At 40.1% G+C, this 21,710-nt stretch overlaps 1 protein-coding gene across 1 annotated transcript in view; it reads left to right on the top strand.

The window, feature by feature from the left end:
• Positions 1-7,477: 7,477 nt before the first annotated feature.
• The window catches only part of SLC26A3 (solute carrier family 26 member 3), a 31,678-nt gene continuing 17,445 nt past the window's right edge, over positions 7,478-21,710 (top strand). The window contains exons 1-8 of the mRNA XM_006046426.4: positions 7,478-7,564; positions 12,744-12,958; positions 13,440-13,579; positions 14,813-14,923; positions 15,415-15,587; positions 17,633-17,797; positions 19,323-19,475; positions 20,198-20,280. Coding sequence (XP_006046488.2) covers positions 12,828-12,958; positions 13,440-13,579; positions 14,813-14,923; positions 15,415-15,587; positions 17,633-17,797; positions 19,323-19,475; positions 20,198-20,280 — 956 coding nt within the window. The 5' untranslated portion in view covers positions 7,478-7,564; positions 12,744-12,827. The remainder of the gene's footprint in view (positions 7,565-12,743; positions 12,959-13,439; positions 13,580-14,812; positions 14,924-15,414; positions 15,588-17,632; positions 17,798-19,322; positions 19,476-20,197; positions 20,281-21,710) is intronic.

The following is a 21,710-nucleotide window of genomic DNA, read 5'->3' as shown; positions in this document are numbered from 1 at the left end:
AATTATTGGTTGGATCTCCTTGCAGGCCAAGTGACTCTCAAGAGTCTTCTCCAACACCACAGTTCAAAAGCATCAATTCCCAGCATCAGGGTCTTTCATAAGGAGTCAGTTCTTCATATCAGGTGGCCAAAGTATTGGCGCTTCAGCTTCAGCATCAGTCCTTCCAATGAATATTCGGGACTTATTTCCTTTAGGATAGACTGGTTTGATCTCCTTGCAGTCCAAGGGACTCTCAAGAGTCTTCTCCAACACCACAGTTCAAAGGCATCAATTCTTCAGCACTCAGTTCAGATCTACCATGCAGCAAATGAAGCTTAAGGGCCTCCCATTTAATTAGACTTCTTCAAGAGGTGCATGATTAATTTATATTTGTAATTTTATATTCTTTTTCTTAAAATGAGCCTCATAAATTGCATAAGCTTCAGGTTCCTTCAAATCTAGCTCCATCCCTACTGATAACAGATATGAAATGGATCTCATTATACTTTTAATTTACTTTTTCCTGATTGCTAGTGAAATGGAATATCTTTTCATATGTTAATTGGCACTTCAAGTTTTCTGTAAGTTGACTGTACTGGGTTTTTGGGCTTCCCAGGTTGCTCTGTGGTAAAAGAATCCACCTGTCAATGCAAGAGACACAGGAGACACGGGTTCCATCTCTGGGTTGGGAGGATCCCCTGGAGAAGGAAACGGGAAACCATCCCAATATTCTTGCCTGGAGAATTCCATGGAGAGGAGCCTGGGGGGCTACAGTCCATGGGGTCACAAAGAGTTGGACACAACTAAGCACACTGGGCTTTTGCCTTTTGTCTTATTGACGTGTAGGAGTTCTTTATATATGCTGGACATTAATCCTTTTTAATTGTCCATTTTGGAGCTTGTCTTCACTATTGCTCCAGTGTCTTTCATGTTTTAACTTTAGTGAAGTAGGATTTATCAATCTTTTTCTTTATGATGAGCACATATTTGTGACGTGTTTAAGAAATACTGCTAGCCCAAAATTATAATGGTATTCTTTTTTTCTTATGAAGGTTTTCAAGACTTGCTTTTTACATTGATATCTTTAGTCAACTTGAAAAATTTTGTGTGTGTATGGTGTGAAATTTGATCTAAATTTGATTTGTTCCATGTGGATCACCATTGTCTCAGGACCAATTATTGAATGTTATTTAATAATGATAATCTTTTCATGACTGAAATACATCAATTGTATATCAAATTTCAATATGTTTCTGGGCCTTCTGTTCCATTGGTATATTGGTCTCCCACAGCATATTTACTAAAGCTTTGTAATAGGACTCTACATCTGCCTGAGTAAGTCTCTCTGCTTTTTCTTCTTCAAAATTGTCTTGACTTTCTTGGTTCTTTGTACTTTTATATAAGTCTTATGATGAAGATCTCCTATTAAAAAAACCTTTAGATTTTCATTGCAATAGCATTTAATATAATTAATTTGGGAAAAAATCTTTGTGATACTAGGTCCTCACATCCATGATGTATGGCTTCGTATTTTTCTCAGATTTCCTTTTTGTGTGTTATGATGTTTTGCCATTTGTGTCCATAAGGTTCTTATATGTCTTCAGATTAAAATTTATTCCTACTTATCTTCATATCTTTTATTGCTATTACCAATGGTATCTTTCTATTATATATATTTTTATTTGGTTATTGTTAGTATATAGGATATAGGATATAGTATATTCTCTTAAATTCTTTTTTTTTAATGTATTTATTTTTAAATGGAAGATAACTGCTTTACAATATTGTGTTGGTTTCTGCCACTCACCAACATGAATCAGCCATAGCAATACCCATGTCCTCTCCCTCTTGAACCTCCCTCCCACCCCCCACCCTAAGTCCCCCTCTAGGTTGTCACGGCACCAGGCTGAGTTCCTCCTGCTATACAGCAACTTCCTATTAGGCATCTATTTTACACACAGTAATGCATATATTTCAGTGCTACTCTCTCAATTCGTCCCATCCTTTCTTGCCCCAATTGTGTCCATAAGTCTGTTCTCTATGTCTGAGTCTCTATTCCTGCTCTGCAAATAAGTTCATCCATTTTTCTAGATTCCATATCTATGTGTTAATAAACAATATTTGTTTTACTCTTTCTGCTTTCACCCTGAATAAGAGGCTGTAGTTTCATCCACCTCATTAGAACTGACTCAAATTCATTCCTTTTTATGGCTGAGTAAAGGAATTCTTTTGACTTGTCTTTATTCAGCTGTATCCAAAAACCTTACTCAACTCTTATTTGTTCTGAAATAAATAATTTTTAACTAGATTTCAGTGGTTCTGAGATTTTATCTTTACATGCAATGTTTTCCAGTTCTTTCAGCAACCAGACCTAAAAACACAATTTGATCAATGCACAATAGTTCTAAATAAACACTGTACATTTTTTATTGAAGTATAATTGATGTACAATATTATATAAATTTCAGGTGTACAACTTAGTAATTCAATTTTTTAAAGGCTATATTCCATTTATTGTTATAAAATTGGCTATATTCTCCATATTATACAATAGACATATTGTATGATATATTATAACTTATTTATTTTATACATAGTACTTTGTACTCTGTATATTTTTTAAAACAAAAAGCCGTTATTTTGTGTTTTAAATAATGCCATAACTAATTCATTTGCACAGTTAGTGCATGTTTGAGCCAAAGTTAAAAATACAGGTTAGATTAATTTAGAATAAACATTAATGATTTTTTCAAATTCTTTTGGAACTCCAAAATTGTACCACATGTAATTCATTCATTTAACCGTCATTCAACCAGTTCTGTGGTAGATTCATTCTAGGTATTGGGGATAGAGTCGTGAAAGAGATAGTCAAGATCACTGCCTGTATGGAGCTTTTACTCTAATGAGGGAGCCAAACACTAAACAAGCATTCACAAAAAAAAAAAAACCCTGCTTATTTTTTAACTATGATGCTACATTAGGAAAGTTGATTAGTCACTAAGTTGCGTCTGACTCTTTTGCAACCCCATGAATTGTAGCCCACCAGGCTCCTCTGTCTGTGGAATTTCCCAGGCAAGAATACTGGAGTGGGTTGCCATTTCCTTCTCCAGGGGATCTTCCTGACCCAGGGATCAAACCTGTGTCTCCTGCATTGGCAGGCACTGGCAGGTGGATTCTTTAACACTGAGCCAGCAGAGAAGCCCCACATTATGAAAGTACAAGACACTATAAGAGAATATCATGAAAGGAGTTCACTTAGATTTGGGAGTCAAAGTTCTCTTTGAGGAAGTGATGTTGAAGCTAGTTAACAGTCATACAGAAAGGAAACAGCCAGGCAGAAGCAGAAGGAAAAGAACACTGAAGCAGAGGAAACCGTGTCTGAAAAGGGCAGGCAAATTCAGGGCACTGAAGATGTCACTGTGGATGGAGGGAAGAAAACAATAGGCAGAGCAGAGCTAAATAGGGTTGTGGAGTTGGGCAAGAGTTATCATGCAAGACTTTGGAGGCCTTTTATCCTAAGTACTACCATTAGCTTTCTAATGAGACCTAGCATGAAAAAAATCATTCTAACTATTGGGTAGTGAGAAGACTGGAAGGGCTAAGAGAGGAAAAGAGAAGTGCAGCACGAGCCTATTGTGAGAGATGGTGGTGATTTAGGCTAGGAGGCAAGAGTGATATGAAAATTTGTAATATATTTTGGAAATAGATTCAGCAGGACTTGCTGATGATGCATTGGCTAGGGGTTGTGTTTGCATGAGAAAGTAACAACATGACTCTTGGATTTCTGACATGAGTAGAGGAGGTGTTCTTTACTACAGTAGGGAAGATTAGAGATGAAGCAGATTTGGGAGGAAAGATCAAGGGTTCAGATCTACACGTGTCAAGTGTGAAATGCCTGTGGGACTTCCAAAGAGAGATACCAGGTACACAGTTTAAATATGTGGATCTGGAGGGCTGAAGTTAGAAACATGAAACTCCCTCAGAGCCGTGGGACTCTTATTTAGTGTAGAGAGAATGACATGGGGTGGGGGGGTGGGGGACTGCTGCTGCTGCTGCTGCTGCTAAGTCGCTTTAGTCGTGTCCGACTCTGTGTGACCCCATAGACGGCAGCCCACCAGGCTCCCCCGTCCCTGGGATTCTCCAGGCAAGAACACTGGAGTGGGTTGCCATTTCCTTCCCCAATGCATGCAAGTGAAAGTGAAGTCGCTCAGTCGTGTCCGACTCGTAGCGACCCCATGGACTGCAGCCCAGCAGGCTCCTCCGTCCATGGGATTTTCCAGGCAAGAGTACTGGAGTGGGGTTCCATCGCCTTCTCTGGGGGAGGGGAGGACCTGGAACTCTCTACAGAGAGCTTGCACTTGCACCTGAACAAATGTCTCCTAGAGTGGCAGAATACAAAGAAACTATAAGGAACTAAAAATAAGTACACACAAGCACAGTTGGGGCAAATTATGAACAATAAGATACAAAGAAAGGCCACAAACCAACTGCCACTTCCAAGGTGCTGGGAATGAAAGCAGGGTACTACTATGCATGACTCCTGCAATAGCGCCACCCACGGGGTGGGCAGACCACCTAAGCAGCCCTCTGGTCTGCCCCAGATGTATCAACTCACCCCTACCTTCACCCCATTTAAGGAACCAGCCCACCCTCCTCAGGGAGCAAGCAAAGGAACCCGTTACTTGTTCTCATTTCCTTGTGCAGCAGCACGAATCCCAACAAAGCTTGCCTGAATTTCTCACCTTGTCTGTTATCAGTTTCTATTGATTCCAGAGTCCAAGGACTCAAACTGGTAACAAGAAGAAAAGGGAGTCTAGGACACAAGGGAATGCCAAGCAAGGAGTTGGATAAAGGTGGAGTTGGCAAAGACGCATCAGGTGGAAAATGGAGACAAGTGGGTTGAAAAGAATTAACATTTTAAAAAGAGAGAATTCCTTGGAAGAACAGTCAGCACAATCAAATGCTAAAAGGTTGAGTAAGATGAGGATTCAAAATACACACTGGGTTCAGCAACATAGGGTTTGCTGCTCTTAGTAGGAGCAATGGGCCGGACATATTTTAGAGCCAAAACAGGGGCCTGTTGCCTGGAGTTAGGAGAGCTTCCTAACAAGGGCCTTTATCACACAAGTTAGCCTGTACACCACTCTCCTGCAGCTCATGAGCATTCCATGGAGTGACCCAGCCAAGAAGTAATACCTCTGAACTCCCATCCAAACTGCTAGGAAAAGTGTCAGGAAGATAACCCTCACTGAGATTTTTTTTCCCTTAACTTCTACATACACATCTGCTGTGCAAATCTCTGCAAACCAATGAAATGCACACACACACACATACAAGTGCAATGAGAGGTATAATCTCACAAGGAACTTGGGGAAGCTGTTGTAATCATCCCATCTGCTGATCAGAGTCTCAAAGGTCAAGACGACACTGGAGTCTTTCCATTGTTGTAAAAGTTAATGAAAGTTAATTATTAAAGATGACAGAAAGGTGATTTCCCCACTGCCTTACATAACCTATATATAGTCATCAATATACATATGGATGCATGCAGAACCTATAAAACTAAGTGGATGGACACTGCCTCTTAGAACTGGGCTATATTCCAACATCGCTGAACAGCCTCAATGACTGTGTATCAGGTAGGAAATACATTTATGATTTTTTACTCAAATTGGTTTTCTGTTTCTTGCAAATGGTATATTTTCTGACCGAAACATATTCAAAAGTTAGGGTGGCATTCTTGAGTTTATTCCATGATTAGGAATATTTTAAATCATACCTAACAATAGGCTATGGATGAGGAAGTAGCAATCCACTCCAGTATTCTTGCCTGAAAAATTCCGTGGACAGAGGAGCCTGGCGGGCTGCAGTCCATGGGGTTACATGACTGAGTACGCAGGTATGAGGAGGGTGGAGGTAGATGGGTTGGTAGCAATAAACTGGTAGAACTAAAAAAAAAAAATATACCTAACAATAGGCTTAAAATATTAGTCTGGAGCCACAGCAATGTGATGTAAACATTTGAGTAGATTTTGATATGACATTTGAGTAAACGTCTGTATGCATTTTTAGGACTTAAAATAGCCCTTTCAATGATAGCAGGGTTTTTGTATTCATTATTCCCATATTCCTTTATTCTACACCCAAATCTGATTTTATTAGTAGATCAGCAAATAAAGCAGGCTTTTAGGAAAGGCTTTTCCAGGAGATAGGATGATCTATTAGAAGGTGTTGAGAAAAGTCTTTTGGTCCAGAAGTGAGGGATTTAAGTGCCAAACTCCCCAGATAGTCCAAGAAGGGAAAATGGGAGTGGAGCTGCTGCTGCTGCTAAGTCGCTTCAGTCGTGTCCGACTCTGTGCAACCCCATAGACGGCAGCCCACCAGGCTCCTCCGTCCTTAGGGTTCTCCAGGCAAGAACACTGGAGTGGGTTGCCATTTCCTTCTCCAATGCATGCATGCATGCTAAGTCGCTTCAGTCATGTCCGATTCTATGCAACCCTACAGACAGCAGCCCACCAGGCTCCTGTCCACAGGATCCTCTAGGCAAGAATACTGGAATGGGTTGCCATTTCCTTCTCCAGTGGGAGTGGAGGGAGGGGGGTGCAAAAAGGGAATAGAAACAAGTAGGACAGATAGTAAAAAGGAAGAGAGAGAGAAAAAAATTGCCACTGGAAAGCAGCAGAGTGTCATATGCCACGATTAATACTATACTGGGCAGCAGTATTTTTCCTATGGATTACCAGCCCTAACAAAAAATTCATTTCATTCTCTAAAATGTCAGAAGATTACACAACATTCTCCTAAATGTGAGCATGGGAAACAACTTATTAAATTTCCGGATTAAATAATTTTCTTTTCCAAAGAAAATTTGTCATTCAGAAAAACAGTGTAATGAAAGTTGGCCACATAAAGATCATTTTTACTGAGAAATGAGGAAGCAACTATTCGATTTCAGACAAAAGTAGTTTTAGAGTGGGTTAGTTTTACAGTGGGTTAACACATATCTTGCCTCCTCCATCTTGATAAATGAATGAATAAATATATAAATAAATGAACAAATGTCTCAATGTCTACTAAGCAATTTATATTTGACTAAGGAACAAAATTCACAAAATCAGAATGGATGTTTTTAAATTCCTGAATAAATGAGTAATAACCTGGTTCAGCTTCTCTCCTTGATGGAGGTCCTTGGTTCTCCAAACAAGAAGAAAAGAGCCTTCTTCCAGCCTCTGTTTCACTTTATTGGGTAGTAAAGGGGAGAATAATCAGGTTCACTTCAATGAGATTGAACTCCAGGCTACCCGGGCTCACATTTTGTGTATGTGGTATTGAGAGCAGGAGCGTGGCAGAGGGGCTCTTCTGCACAAGGACGAGAACACTGTATGCATGTGTCTCATCTGGAACTCTGTCCTTTTGTCTCTCAGGGATTCGGGGCTCATGGGCGCCCCTACATCAAAAGGCAGAGAAGAGTACATACTGGAAAGAAGCGTTCACAAGACCTGGCTTCTTGTCCTAGCCCTGTCACTTGCTTAGCTGTGAAACTTGGGAAAGTCTCCTATCTTCTCTGATCTCAATTTCTTGATTTGTAAGTCAATGATAATAATTTCTACCTTCTCTGCTCAAGGGAGAAAAGTGAAAGTGCTTAGAAAAATGCAAAGCCTTAGAGAAAGTCAAGGGATTCTCTTTAATTTTGTCAGCTTCATGGGTCTGAGATGCCTTCTTAACAACTTAACGCTTAACATTTTTCATAATAGTTCATCCTTTTGGCCAACAAAATCCTCTGTTTCGGTATTTGTCTCACTAGCCTTTGAACATGATGTCTTAATCCCCCATTGCTTTCTTATCTTTTTCAAACTTATCTGTTCTTTAAGGTCTAACACAATTCCTAGATGAGATCTTTCTCAATGCCAACCCACACTCACATCCCTTCTTCTTACAGTTTGTTATCTGTTTCACTCATATTGGGCACTCCTTCTATGGAAGTAAACTTTGGAATTTAGAACTACATCATTTCTATATCTTTTGTTTATAGTTCAATTTATCTCAAAAAATCTTCCTGAGTAATGACTACTTTACAGGTACTCTGCAAAAGGGAAAGAAATGATTAAGTTTGGGCTTTGTCCTTGAGGAACTGAGTCTTATTGGCAAGAGAAACTTATAAACAAATAATGACAATACAGTATACTGTGAGACAGAAATGCATACCAGGTGTGTACAAAAGGAAATGATTAACTCTTTTTAGAGGATTCCATGAAGGCTTTACAGCATCGTCATATCTTATACAGTTATGTTAGGAAGTTTTCCTAAAAAACAATAGAATAATAAATGCTTGTTGAAGGAACAAATCATTGGTCATTGACAGCCAAGTATTTTAAAGGATGAATTGGAATTTACCAGGTGTTGGAGGAGAAAAACACAGGTAAAGGAAAAAGTGCATGCAAAGGAATGGGGGCGATGTTAAATATCATTTGTTTGTTAAGAAACTTCTGTAATTATGAAGGAGAAGTGAAGAAGCTTGTGTGATAGGCCAGAGCCAAAATATGCAGGGCCTTGTATACCATGCTAGGAAGCTTAGATAGCTAGACACTTTAACATTACGTTGAAATAAATGGGTGAGAATGGAAAACTGCCAATTCTGGAGAAGTTCAGAATAAATATGAAGTCATAGAAAAGATGGTAGCACTAATGTTTTCAGACAGGTACCAGCTGACTGTGTCATGTAGAGTCTACTGGTCAATATTAAACTCAGTCCTAAAACTATTACCAATGCAATTAAAGCTAAGAAGGCTCTCCTTATATACCTTAATTTCAGTCTTCACAATGGCCCTTTGTTGTTGTTGTTTAGTCGCTAAGTACTGTCTGACTCTTTTGCAACCCCATGGATTGTAGCCCACCAGGCTCCTCTGTCCATGGCATTTCCCAGGCAAGAATACTGGAGTGGGTTGCCATTTCCTGCTCCAGGGAATCTTCCCCACCCAGGGATCAAACCCACACCTCCCACCTTGGCAGGCTGATTCTTTACCACTGAGCCATCTGGGAAGCCCTTACAATGCCCCTACAAGGAAGGTAATGACATCCCTTTTCACCATGAGAAAAACTAAGGATTGACGCACTTGCCCAGAGCAACTCAAACTATGGCCAAGTAATGATGTGAAGGCAGGTCTACTTAGCTGCCAAATTCTCACTCTTTTCGGCTGCACCTCCTGATTGCATTAGGTTTGACTTAGTTTCTCAGCAGTAAGACTGATAATAATGATTGCCAATAAAAAGAGCTGTCAATAATAATAATAATGTTTAGTGCCTGAACTAAGAGGAAAACTGAACTAAGTTCCTAGAAGGTGTTATAAGACCACTGTAAAGCAGGTGCATAAGTGAACTTCTTGACTAAGCAGTACAGGATGCTCTTACATTCTTGCCCACTGAACTAGAGTTGTGTGCATCATCCATATTATTTTAGCAGAAAAAACATCCAAAATATTTGTCTATAGCCATTTGCTTTGGGACTCTTTAGAGATACTGCCCCACACCCTCAGGATCCTCTTTCCAGCCCCATCACCTTTTCAAAAAAAAATAATAATATTTATTATTTTTGCCTGTGCTAGGCCCTCACTGCTGCGTGTAGGCTCTCTCTAGTCGAGGTGAACGGGGAGCTACTCTCTAGTTGGGGGGCAAGGGCTTCTCGCTGCAGTGCCTTCTTTTTGTTGCACAGCACAGGCTCTGGGGCATGCAGTCTGTAGTAGCTGTGGCTTAGGATCAGTAGTTGCAGAGGCTGCAGATTGCAGGCTCATTAGTTCTGGTGCACTGGTTCCTCTTTGGCTGTGGATTGGGGTCCCTCTGAAAGTGTTCCCTGGACCCATTATTCTGCTTGTTCTCCCACCTCTCCCTGAGGTGTAGCTATCTTCAAGACATGGCTGTATTTCCCATTGTCCAAAGACCAATTCATGAAATAAGGCTGGCTTGCTTCTGGTTTTCCGCTGACTGGCACAGCGGTATTTTGAAATCTGGCTCAGGGTGGAGTCAGTGACAGCCAACTTTGTGCAAGGGTGGTGGAGGTATCTACCGTGACTGGGGTGAGGCCAGGAAATATTCAGCATACCTGCTTGCCTCCTGGATTCAAATGACCACCAATTGAAGAAAAATACTAGCATCACTTATGCACATCTTGGTTCAAATTAGTTTCCCACAGGAAGGGCAGACGCTGAAAGAATAGAACACCAAATGGATAAATGGATAAATGCTGAGATATGCAAAGGTTAGGGTGAGACCCTTTTCAGAGGAGTGGGGCAGGCAGAATGGAGGTGCCCAGGTAGCTGGAAGCCCAGTGGTGACAGTTTTGCACAGCCCATTGTGGATGGGTGGAGTTTGGGGGGTTGGAGGGGAATGGGTAATGTACACGACTCTCCCTAATTCCTATAAATATCAAAGTGTTATTAATACATCAAAATGGTTAAATTGGAAAAAACTGAACTCTATAAAATAATCCCAGGACTAAATTTGTGCTTGGGGCAGGGGGTTGGTGGCAGGGAATGCAGAGAAAGACAAACTTGTATGCCTAAGTCACAGGACCAAAGAATGTAGGTATATGTATATATGTGTATGTGTGTCTGTGTATGTAATCGGTATGAAATAAAAGCCAAAAAATTAAAAAGAACACATCATAGGAAAGGAGATAAGAGTGGAAATGTATACAAATGAGATTTAAAGTTCAAAAATCATTAGGAGGAAAAGTGCCTGAGAATGAATTTCAGTCCCCCAAAACCACTGACCCCTTAACGAACCCAGAGAAAAATCTGAGGCATGAAGATAAAACAGAAATGAAAAGGTTATACATTAATATGGGTGTCATATTTGAAACTGGAATTGTTACTCTAGGCACCAAGAAAAAAAGTTTTCCAAGAATTTCTGAGGTAAAGGTAACATGTTCAAGTTGTTTTGTTTTTAAATTAAGAAAAATCACTTTTGAATTCCTAACTAAATTAGGTTATTCTCAAGAATCCCAGAAATGATGGACTGGGAAATGACATTAATTTATGAGTGTCAGGAGCTTTTTTCAGCAGAGGCACCAAAGAGGTGGATGATTCAGTGGCTCAGATGGTTGGTTACATGTGGACTATGAGGCAGCTGCTTTCGGGAGCAGTGATGGCCGCCTAGGGAAGAACCACAAGATCGGAATTGTGGCCCTCAAGCTCTCTCTAAATTCTGTAAAGATTTCTTAAGCAACACTGACTCTTGCCCTCAAGCACTCCCTTTGTAGTCTGAGCCTCTTACCCACAAAAGAGCCAGACATGGTCCTCCTCAGGGAAGGCAGCTTCATGGAGATGGAGATGTAATCATATCTGCCATCCTTGTCCCTAGCAAAAAAGATTAGACCATAACGTAACAGAGACAAAACACGTAACAGCAAAAGGAAGGAGAAAAAAAATAAAATGACTAAGGAAAAGAACTAATGTGTTTCCATCAAAACCTGCTGGAAAATATGAGTAAAGCAACAAAACGGTGACCTTTTTTTTTTTTTTTTTGTCCATGGCAGCATCTGCCATAAATAGAATGCACAGTACCTGAGTCATCTTCATTCTAAGGTTGGCTAGATTGGGGACATTCCTGGCAACCCAGTGGTTAAGACTTGGAGCTTCCCCCATAGCGGGTGTTGGTTCAATCCCTGGTTGAGGAGCAAAGATCCCACATGCCTCGTGGGGCAGCCAAAAAAGAAAAGAGAGAGAAAATTTATTTATAGGTCTTCCTTGCTGCAGTCCACCGGGTTGCAAAGAATTGGACACAACTGAGTGACTGAACTGAACAGAACTTGGCTGTCAGTGGTTAAGACTTCGACTTCTAATGCCAGGGCGTGGGTTTAATCCCTGGTCAGGAAACTAAGAGCCCACATGCCTTGCAGCCAAAAAATCAAAACATAAAACAGAAGGAATACTGTAACAAATTCAATAAAGATTTTTATTTATTTATTTATTTTTTGCAGTTAAGTGTTTAAAGGAATATTTACAGCATTAAATACTTTTAAAAAATTATTTATTTATTTTATTTTATTTTATTTTATTTTTTAACTTTACAATACTGTATTGGTTTTGCCATATATCAACATGAATTCGCCACAGGTATACACGTGTTCCCCATGCAATAAAGATTTTTAAAATGGTCCAAATAAAGAAAGAATAGCGAAAAGGGTCTCACAGTCATAACAGAGTTCACAGGGACTCAAATGCTAGAGGTCAAGCCAGAGGTTGGGGCAGAAATGATAAGAAAATAAATGAGCAATATGCCTTGAATTTCAGATTAAAAGCATTTTAAAAGATATTACAAAAATTCTGATGGATAAAATGAAATAGCCTTGGCTCGAGTTAGCAGCAATGAATAGACTTTGATTTAAATCTTATCTGTCCCAGTATCCACAATGCCATAACTTTGGAAACTTTACTGAAAAAAAAAATTTGAGTAAATTCTTTTCTTGAGATCTCGCTTTACAAATCAAAAATGCACTGACTGGTTAGTAAACTGAGTCACTTCCTATTGTTCTTTGGCAATCTTTTAAAAATCAATCAATCAAAACCCTTGTTTACTTACCCAATGAATCCATGTCCAGCTCATTGCAGTAAAAAGAGATATCATTGTCACAAAACACAGTCTAGGTCCCTTAATCCAGCCTCTTTTGATCTCAAAAGGTGGTAACATTCAGTTCAGAGCTCACTCATCTGTAAATTGCATCACATTATCTCTGAGTTATTTAAGAAGCAAGCTCTGTTTGGTTTCAGGCATTTTAACCTGCTAAAGGCAAGAAGGGTTTGCCACATAGTTTCAAAGGTCTTCCACTTACTACAACCATCAGAGAGAGCAAAATGATCGAAGCCATTGGGAATCAGTACGTTGTGGCCAGGCCAGTGTATTCTGCAAATGCTTTTGGGGAAGAACATAAGAAGAAACAAAGACATCATAAGACGCTTCTGGATCATCTCAAAAAGTTGTGCGGGTAAGATATTTTCTAAAGTACTGGTATTAGGAGTAAATGAAACACTTTCTCTGAAATTTTTAAGCTTCCAAATTCTTCTTTCTAGCCCAGTCTCCAGAGTCAGTCTTTTCCTCTTTGATTTCCAAACCTCCTACTCCAGGGCTAGAAAGGTAGTCTCTGAAATGAACACTATCTCAGCTCTCGACACAATCTTTTTATATCAGAAAACTGATAGATGAGGACAGAGGAAAATTTTCTGTCAAGTGTTGTACAAGTCAAGCTGAGGATGACAAATAAGTTCTATTGTGGCTAAAGAAAAGAAGTATTTTTCTTTAAAAAAAAATCCTTTGGTGGTAGTCAGGGCAGCTAGTACGTGTAAAGAGGTGAATATTAGTGGGAAGATTAGTGAAATGATATCATCTTTAACAAATTTCCATCTACAATAGGTACTAAACTTAAAATTGGATATTAATTAACTGACCTGTGGTTTTCATTGTTTCAGCTGTTCTGCACAAAAGGCCAAGAAAATTGCCTTCTCCTTGTTCCCCATAGCATCTTGGTTGCCAGCATATCGCATAAAGGAATGGCTCCTCAGTGACATTGTTTCTGGAATCAGCACAGGGCTGGTGGCTGTACTGCAAGGTAACTTTTTTTGAGATGTAATTTATACATCACAAAATTCATCCTTTTAATGTGTAAATTCAGTATTGGGTTTGTTTGTTTGTTTTGGATATTTACAAAATATTGTGCAACTAAGGTTCTGCAACTATCATGGCTAAATACTTCTGAGACATTTTCACCATACGCATACCACCAAATCTCTTGCAAATCACTTCCCATCCTCCCTCCACCCAGCCCCTTGGCAACAACTTTCTGTCTCACTGGAGTTATCTCTTCTGGACATTTCATGCAAACAGAATCATAGAACATATCAATCTTCTGTGTCTTGTTTCTTTCACTTAGCATAATGTTTGCAAGTTTCTCCCATGATGTACAAGTCCTTCCTGCACTTTTATGGATGAATAAGATCCTACTCTGTAGATACACCACCTTTTGTTTGTCCGTTCATGAGTTGATGGACACTGGGTTGTCTCCACCCTGTGGCTTTTATGAATAACACTGATACTATTATGAACACTTGCACACAAGTTTTTGTGTGAACGTATGTTTTAATCCTCTTGGGTATATACCTAGGAGTATAATTGCTGTGTCATATAATAATTCACTAGCAATGGTGAAGATTCAAATTCCTCCACATCCTTGTGAACGCTTGTTACTGTCTGCCTTTGTTACTTTAGCTATCCTACTGAGTATGAAATGGTGTCTCACTGTGGTTTTGATTTGCATTCTTCTAATGACTAATGATGTTGAGTATCTTTTCATGTGCTTACTGGCCATTTGTATATCTTTGGAGAAATGTCTAATTTAAATCTTTTGTATATTTTAAAATCAGGTTATGTGTCTTTTATTTTTGAGTTGCAAAGGTTGCTTACACATTCTGGATAATAGACCTTTATCCAACATATGATTTGCAGGTAATCTCTCCCTTTCTGAGGGATGTCATTCCCCTTTTTCATAGTATCTTTGAAGTACCCATTTTTACATTTTGATGGAGTCCAGTTTATGTGTTTTAAATCTGGCCACTTATGCTATAGATGTCACTAAGAAACCCTTGCTTAATTCAAGGACACAAAGGTTTATACCTAAGTTTTCTTGCAATAGTTTTATAGCTTTAGCTCTTACATTTACATCTTTGATACATTTGAGTTAATAAAACAAGTTTTAAGGTGCAATCTTAAATACTAGAAGACCCTAATAAAAACTTCTATGATCCCTTTGCATGAAATAAAAACACTGATGCTTGTATATTTACAGGTTTAGCATTTGCTCTGCTAGTCACCATCCCCCCAGGCTATGGGCTATATGCAGCCTTTTTCCCAGTCATCATCTACTTTTTCTTGGGCACTTCTAGACACATATCTGTAGGTAAGTGAATTACTGGGCTAATTAATGCTCATTGCTTTTTCTTTATGAATGACGTTATCCATGCATTGTATATGCGTGCTAAGTTGCTTCAGTTGTGTCCGACTCTTTGCAAACCTATGGACTGTAGCCTGCCAGGCTCCTCTGTCCATGGGATTCTCCAGGGAAGAATACTGGAGTGGGTTGCCGTGCCCTCCTCCAGGGGATCTTCCCAACCCAGGGATCAAACCTACAGTCGCTTATGTCTCCTGCACTGGCAGGCGGTCTCTTTACCACTGGTGCCACCTGGGAAGCCCCAGTCATGAATTGTATCAATTCCATAGTGTGCAACATCCAGAAGAGGAGTCATAATTTCTTGTAATTACAAATTAGAACTGGGGCTTGGGAAGGAGAACAGAACTCCAGATGGTAATCTTTCTACATGCTACATTTTGGTTGAAAGACAACTGTGCTATGGGGAAGCATAATGACTACAATTCACCCTGTCTTATTAGGTCCATTTCCAGTTCTGAGTATGATGGTGGGAGCAGTAGTTGTGAGACTAACCCCAACAGACAGTACAGCTGATTCAGCATTCGCTAATAGCTCAATGACTAATGATTCATCAATAGATGAGCAGAAAGTGATGGTGGCTGCAACAGTTACAATTCTTTCTGGAATCATCCAGGTGAGCATTTTGTCACATAATCTACCCTCCCCAATCTATGTGTCCTGACTGGTACACATCTTTCTGGTTTTTCTCCTTCTTGCCACCCCTCCCAACTCTTCCTGTTGTGCCTCCTTCAGTGGCCCACTGGAAATAATTTAAGAAGAGTCACTCATGGCAACCATAAGAAGAGGGACAGATCCACTTTGCAAAGAGGAGTGAACGTGGGTCTGGAAAGTAGGAAAAATGAGAACATGGAGGCACATGTGATGACAAGTAAATGCTGAATTCAATAAAATACCTGGGAATTGATACACTCCCAGTGCTTACTAAACAGAACTGTATGCAAGTAATAGAGAAACTGGCAGCCAGGAAATTTTTTCTGATTTCACATTGTGTGTGTGTGCTCAGTCACTTCATTTGTTTCTGACTCTTTGCCACCCCATGGACTATAGGCCGCCAGGCTCTTCCATGGGACTATCCCAGCAAGAATACAGGAGGGGGTTGCCATTTCCAACTCCAAGGGATCTTCCCAACCCAGGGATAGAACTGGTGGCTCCTGCATTGGCAGGCAAGTTCTTTACCACTGAGTCAACTGGGAAGCCCAATTTCTTATTGAAAGTGAAAGTGTTAGTTGCTTGGTCGTGTCCAGCTCTTTGTGACCCCATGGACTCTGTCCATGGGATTCTCTAGGCAAGAATACTGGAGTGGCTTGCCATTTCCTTCTCCAGGGGATCTTCCTGACCCAGGGATCAAACCCGGGTCTCCCACATTGCAGGCAGATTCTTTATCATTTCAGCCACCAGGGAAGCCCTGAAGCTTACCATCTGAGCTACCAGGAAAGCCCCAGATGTTAAAGAATCTGCCTGCAATGTAGGATAACCGGGTTCGATCCCTGGGTTGGGAAGATACCCTGGAGAAGAGAATGGCTACGCACTCCAATATTGTTGACTAGAGAATTCTATAGTCCACATAGATTAGGGAGGGGCTTAAAGACTTACTTCCAATCCACACCCCCACCACCATGCTGCTAAGTCGCTTCAGTCGTGTCCGACTCCGTGCGACCCCACAGATGGCAGCCCACCAGGCTCCGCCGTCCCTGGGATTCTCCAGGCAAGAACACTGGAGTGGGTTGCCATTTCCTTCTCCAATGCATGAAAGTGAAAAGTGAAAGTGAAGTCACTCAGTAAGTGTCCAACTCTTCGTGACCCCATGGACTACAGCCTACCAGGCTCCTCCGTCCATGGGATTTTCCAGGCAAAGAGTACTGGAGTGGGTTGCCATTGCCTTCTCCTGTCTTCAAGATGTTAGATAGTGATAATGCCAAACTCCTCAAGGTGTTGCCTAAAGACAAAAGCGTAAAAAAAAAGTCAATTCAAACCAAGACATAGTGATATGTCAGTTCAATGATGGGATCTGGGTGCATCTCCGATTCTAGTGCTTTTGCAAACTCACAGCTCAGGTTGCATTCTGGTGACAGGAGTGGAGAGTCAGGCCAACTTTCTATATCCATTTACATTATTGCAAAATCCTAATGCTTTGGGGGAATGAATCAGTTTTGCCCTCAGTTAAAATCAAGCAATTTTGATGTCATAAACAGTTATGTATTTTCCAACAAAAGTCGACCAACTTGTTGTGAGGGAATCTGAATGGATGCTTGCCCATGTATGCAACAGCAACCAAAAAGAGGTAACTGACAATTCCCTGGGAAAAAATTATGAGGACTGATACTAGATAAAATTCTGCTATGAAAAGTTTATGGGGTGAGTCTCCTAAGAATACCTTGCCTTCAAAAGAGGGAAGAAAAGAAACATGCTAGTTCTTGGAGGTAAACTGAAATGATGTGCTATTTGAACACCATGTAACATTTGGGGCCGGGGTGGGGAGGAGGGAAGCAGAAGGAGGTACCTTAATGGGAGGTGTTCCAGGAGGCTGAGACACTTTTCTTCCAGACCCAAGAGTGGAGGCTGAATCTCCACAGTTTGAACCATTTCAGTGGTTGATCTTTCAGATTGCCGAGGTGTATTGTGAATCTACACTAACAAGGCTCTGCTCTCTCTTTGCAGTTGCTGATGGGGGTTCTACGGCTGGGCTTCGTGGTGATTTATCTCTCCGAGTCCCTTATCAGTGGCTTTACCACCGCTGCCGCTATTCATGTTTTGGTTTCCCAGCTCAAATTTATGCTTCAGCTGACAGTCCCGGCACACACCGATCCATTTTCACTTTTTAAAGTGAGTATTTTTTTTGCTTCAAAGATAAGGAATACATGAAATTCACTATCATGTTTCCCAAAGAACTTTCCTTTTGTGCCTTTGCTGTGGGGCTTACTTAACAACTTCCAGGAAATCAACAGGCTGTGAAATGTATTCGTATGAAGAAAAAATTAGTGGCAAAGAGAGCAACACTGAAAATCTTTCACAACTCCCATGCAGCTGTTGTAAACAACAGAAATTAAGTATCACTTCTTTTAGATTTGACTTTTCGGTATATTTTAAAAGAAAAAAAATGATGGCTCACATGATGAAAAGCTTTGTCCCGAGTTTTAAAATCTTTCTCAAAATCTTATGTTGAAAGAAATGTGCTAATTGGATGGCACTGCATCCCTATTTCTAAAAAAGCAGGTCTTGTTTTTTTAGAATTGAAATTCTTCTGACTCACTCTTATGTATCCTTGTTTATAAAGCAAAAGGAAATTGGCAAATATGTAAATAGAACAGTGGTTCTTCTCTCCTCTGGAGGATGTACTTTAGAACAGTGTTCTTAGTGCCTCTGAATTTATGTATTAAGTCCTCACTCTTTTTTTTCTTTTGTGAGTCTAGCTAAAGGTTTGTCTCCTCTGTTTATCTTTTCAAAAAGCAAGCTTTTAGTTCCATTGATCTTTTCTTTTTTAAGTCTCTGCTTAAATTCTTCCCTCTCTGTTCTTTGTTATTTCCTTCTCTTTCTTGACTTTGGGGCTTGTGAGTGCTTCTATCAAGACAGTGTTTGGGAGTCCGAGACAAAATTTGCTCCAAGTTGGAACCAGACCTCTCTCACTCCCATTCAGCGCTATTCCAGAAGTGGAATCTTTTGGGAGTCATTTGGGATCTAGTCTGGGCCTGCTTGAGCTGTCCAGATCCCATAGATATGGAAATCCAACTGGCCTTGGGAATTAAGACTGTAAACAGTGCACAGCTAGCCAGGAAACTATTTTCCAAAGTGACAGAGAGAGTCAATGAAGAAATACAAGGGGTCTGAAACTTAAAAAAAAAAAGCCAGGAATTAAGGGGAAACATGCTAAGAAAAACTATCAGAGGTGAAAGGTGATTCCCTGGACAGAGCAATAGTATTGATTATGAAATGAAAAATGAAGTATACATATAGCTGATTCACTTCGTTGTACAGGAGAAACTAACACAGCATTGTAAAGCAATTTTCCTCCAATAATAAAAACAAGAAACAAACAAAAAAAATGATGGCAATGACACCTAAGAGTAGAAGAGACCAGTTATAAAAATGTGAAACGCATCCCAGAAAATGTGACACTAGATGAAGAGCATCGCTAAACCAGTGTGATGACGATGCTATGCTAACTTACTCTTCACATGTCTCCATGTAGTCTCTACAGTTACTAGGGTTTAACATGAGCAGAACAGGCAATTGCTATCCATCTGTCAGTCCTTTCATGTCTTACGTTTATTTTTATGTATTTGGAATTAAGTGTTGTATCCAAATTACACATTAATATTGCACTTGGGTTTTTTAATTTTTATACTTTCAGGTCCTAGAGTCCGTATTCTCACAAATAGAGAAGACTAATATTGCAGACCTTGTGACATCCTTGGTTATCCTGGTGGTGGTATTTGTGGTTAAAGAAATAAATCAGCGCTACAAAGCCAAGCTTCCAGTGCCCATCCCAATTGAACTCATTGTGGTAAGTGATCATCTTCAGGTTTCCTTTCATAATTCGTTTGCCTTGTGTTTTTTCTTTTCTTTTTAAAAAATTAATTATTTATTTCAACTGGAGGCTAATTACTTTACAATATTGTGGTGGTTTTTGCAATACATTAACATGAATCAGCCACGGGTGTACCTGTGTCCCCCATCCCGAGCCCCTCTCCCACCTCCCTCTGGGTTGTCCCAGTACACTGGCTTTGAGTGCCCTGTTTCATGCATCAAACTTGGACTGGTGATCTATTTCACATATGGTAATATACATGTTCCAATGCTATTCTCTCAAATCATCCCATCCACACCTTCTGCCTTGTGTTTTTATGTTGAAAGCCCTCCCTCTCTGTAAATTAGGAGGTTTTGGTGAGACAGGCAATCTCGCTGCAGTTTCTGGTATGACATTTAGTGTGGTATTTCTCTTCATTCATAATTTAATAACTTGCTTTGATGATTTGGGGTTTATTCTTTCCATGTAAGGCAAGAGAAGCCTGGTGATAGACTCATTGGAATGAAGCTGTGGTTCTGTTTCAATAGTACATTAGAATTGCCTTGGGACTTTTCAAAAAGTAGCCAAACCTGAGCTTGAGATTCCTATGTAATAGGTCAAAGGGTGGCCTTTGGCAATGGTACTTTTTTTTTTTTTTTCAAAGCAAGACTCTTAGTGACATCTCCCATTTCTAACTTGGGCAATTTGCAACTTTGCAGACTGTGATCGCAACAGGTGTGTCCTATGGCTTTGACTTCAAAAGCAGGTTTAATGTGGCTGTGATTGGGGAGATGAAACCTGGGTAAGTGTCTTTCTCATGATGGCATCTTCAAGCACCAATTAGAGAGTTAGCAGTAGTGACAGAGGACTCTAAGCTGAAATGCATTAACCCACCTCAGCACTCTCCCTGTATCTGGCATCCATCATGCATCCAAGAGGAAGGCTCACTTTTGTCCTTCTAGGAATAAGTCATGAAGGACATCAGGTCTGCAGTTCTTAATATCAGAAAGTGTCTCCATGTGAAAGAACTCACAAATCAGAGAAGGGACTCACAAGCACGTAAAAGCAAGATAGTAGAAGCAGAAAAAGAGGTTAAAATTGTTCCTTCTCATAAAAAAGAACCGAGAGAAACCAGATTTCCCTGGCCATTAATTACCATAAACATTATGTAGTATTTTGTTTGAAGTTACTGGAGCCAAGTTCCAATAGTTCAAAGGAGACACTGAAGGAATACCTGCCACACACTGCTTGAGCAATCCAGATGGGCACACTCTGTCCTTTCTCAAGATCAAGTTCAAAACAAGCCCAGAGCAACTCTTACCGCTCCAAAAGGCTGGGAGGTGCAGTTTGTACAAGGAGTTTGAAAATGTAGTCCATTGCCTTTATTCAATTGTTGAGGGAGATCCAGTTTTGTGCTCTTTCCTCTCTCTGCCTTCTGACCATCGCATCAGTTTCTTCCAGCTTGCTTACCAAGGAAACATTGTATTCCTGGTAATGAAACAAAATGAAAACAAAAATGAAAACCTTCCCTCCTTCCAGTACCTAGGAATATTCAAGAATTATTCTAGGAATAAGAATTTATATGCATTTCATTGTTGACTTAAAAATAACTAACTTCTAATAGAAAGTGAAAAGTGAAAGTGAAGTCGCTCCATCGTGTCTGACTTTTTGGGACTCCATGGACTGTAGCCTACCAGGTTCCTCCGTCCATGGGATTTTCCAGGCAAGAATACTGGAGTGGGGTGCCATTTCCTTCTTGAGGAGATCTTCCGGACCCAGGGATTGAACCCGGGTCTCCCGCAATGTAGGCAGATGCTTTATTGTCTGAGCCACTAGGGAACTTCTATGAGAAGCAAATATATATTTTTAAGCAAAAAGTATTTTTATCACCAGATAAAAATGTGTTATGTTTATGATATTTAGATCACAAATATCACTTTAAATAGTAGAAATTAGGCTAAAGTTGAAAGCTGAAACCCTATTTCTAGGGTTTCTACTCTGCAACTTTCAAGCGATTATACTTTATCTTGTCAGAAGGATTTTGGAAATAAAAGATAAACTTAAGATCACTGAGTTACAGTGACATTACTTAGTAAATGTATTTTAAATGTCAACGGACATCTCTCCACAGTATGTGTGGGTGAAGAAGGGGGTGACATATTTATAGATCATCACACCCTACAGACAGGCAGTGTAGCCCAGTAAGCAAATTCATGCTTTCTAGAGGCAGAG

Source organism: Bubalus bubalis, chromosome 8 (genome assembly GCF_019923935.1).
Source record: "Bubalus bubalis isolate 160015118507 breed Murrah chromosome 8, NDDB_SH_1, whole genome shotgun sequence".
NCBI lineage: Eukaryota > Metazoa > Chordata > Mammalia > Artiodactyla > Bovidae > Bubalus > Bubalus bubalis.
This window is presented reverse-complemented; position numbering and strand designations above follow the sequence as displayed.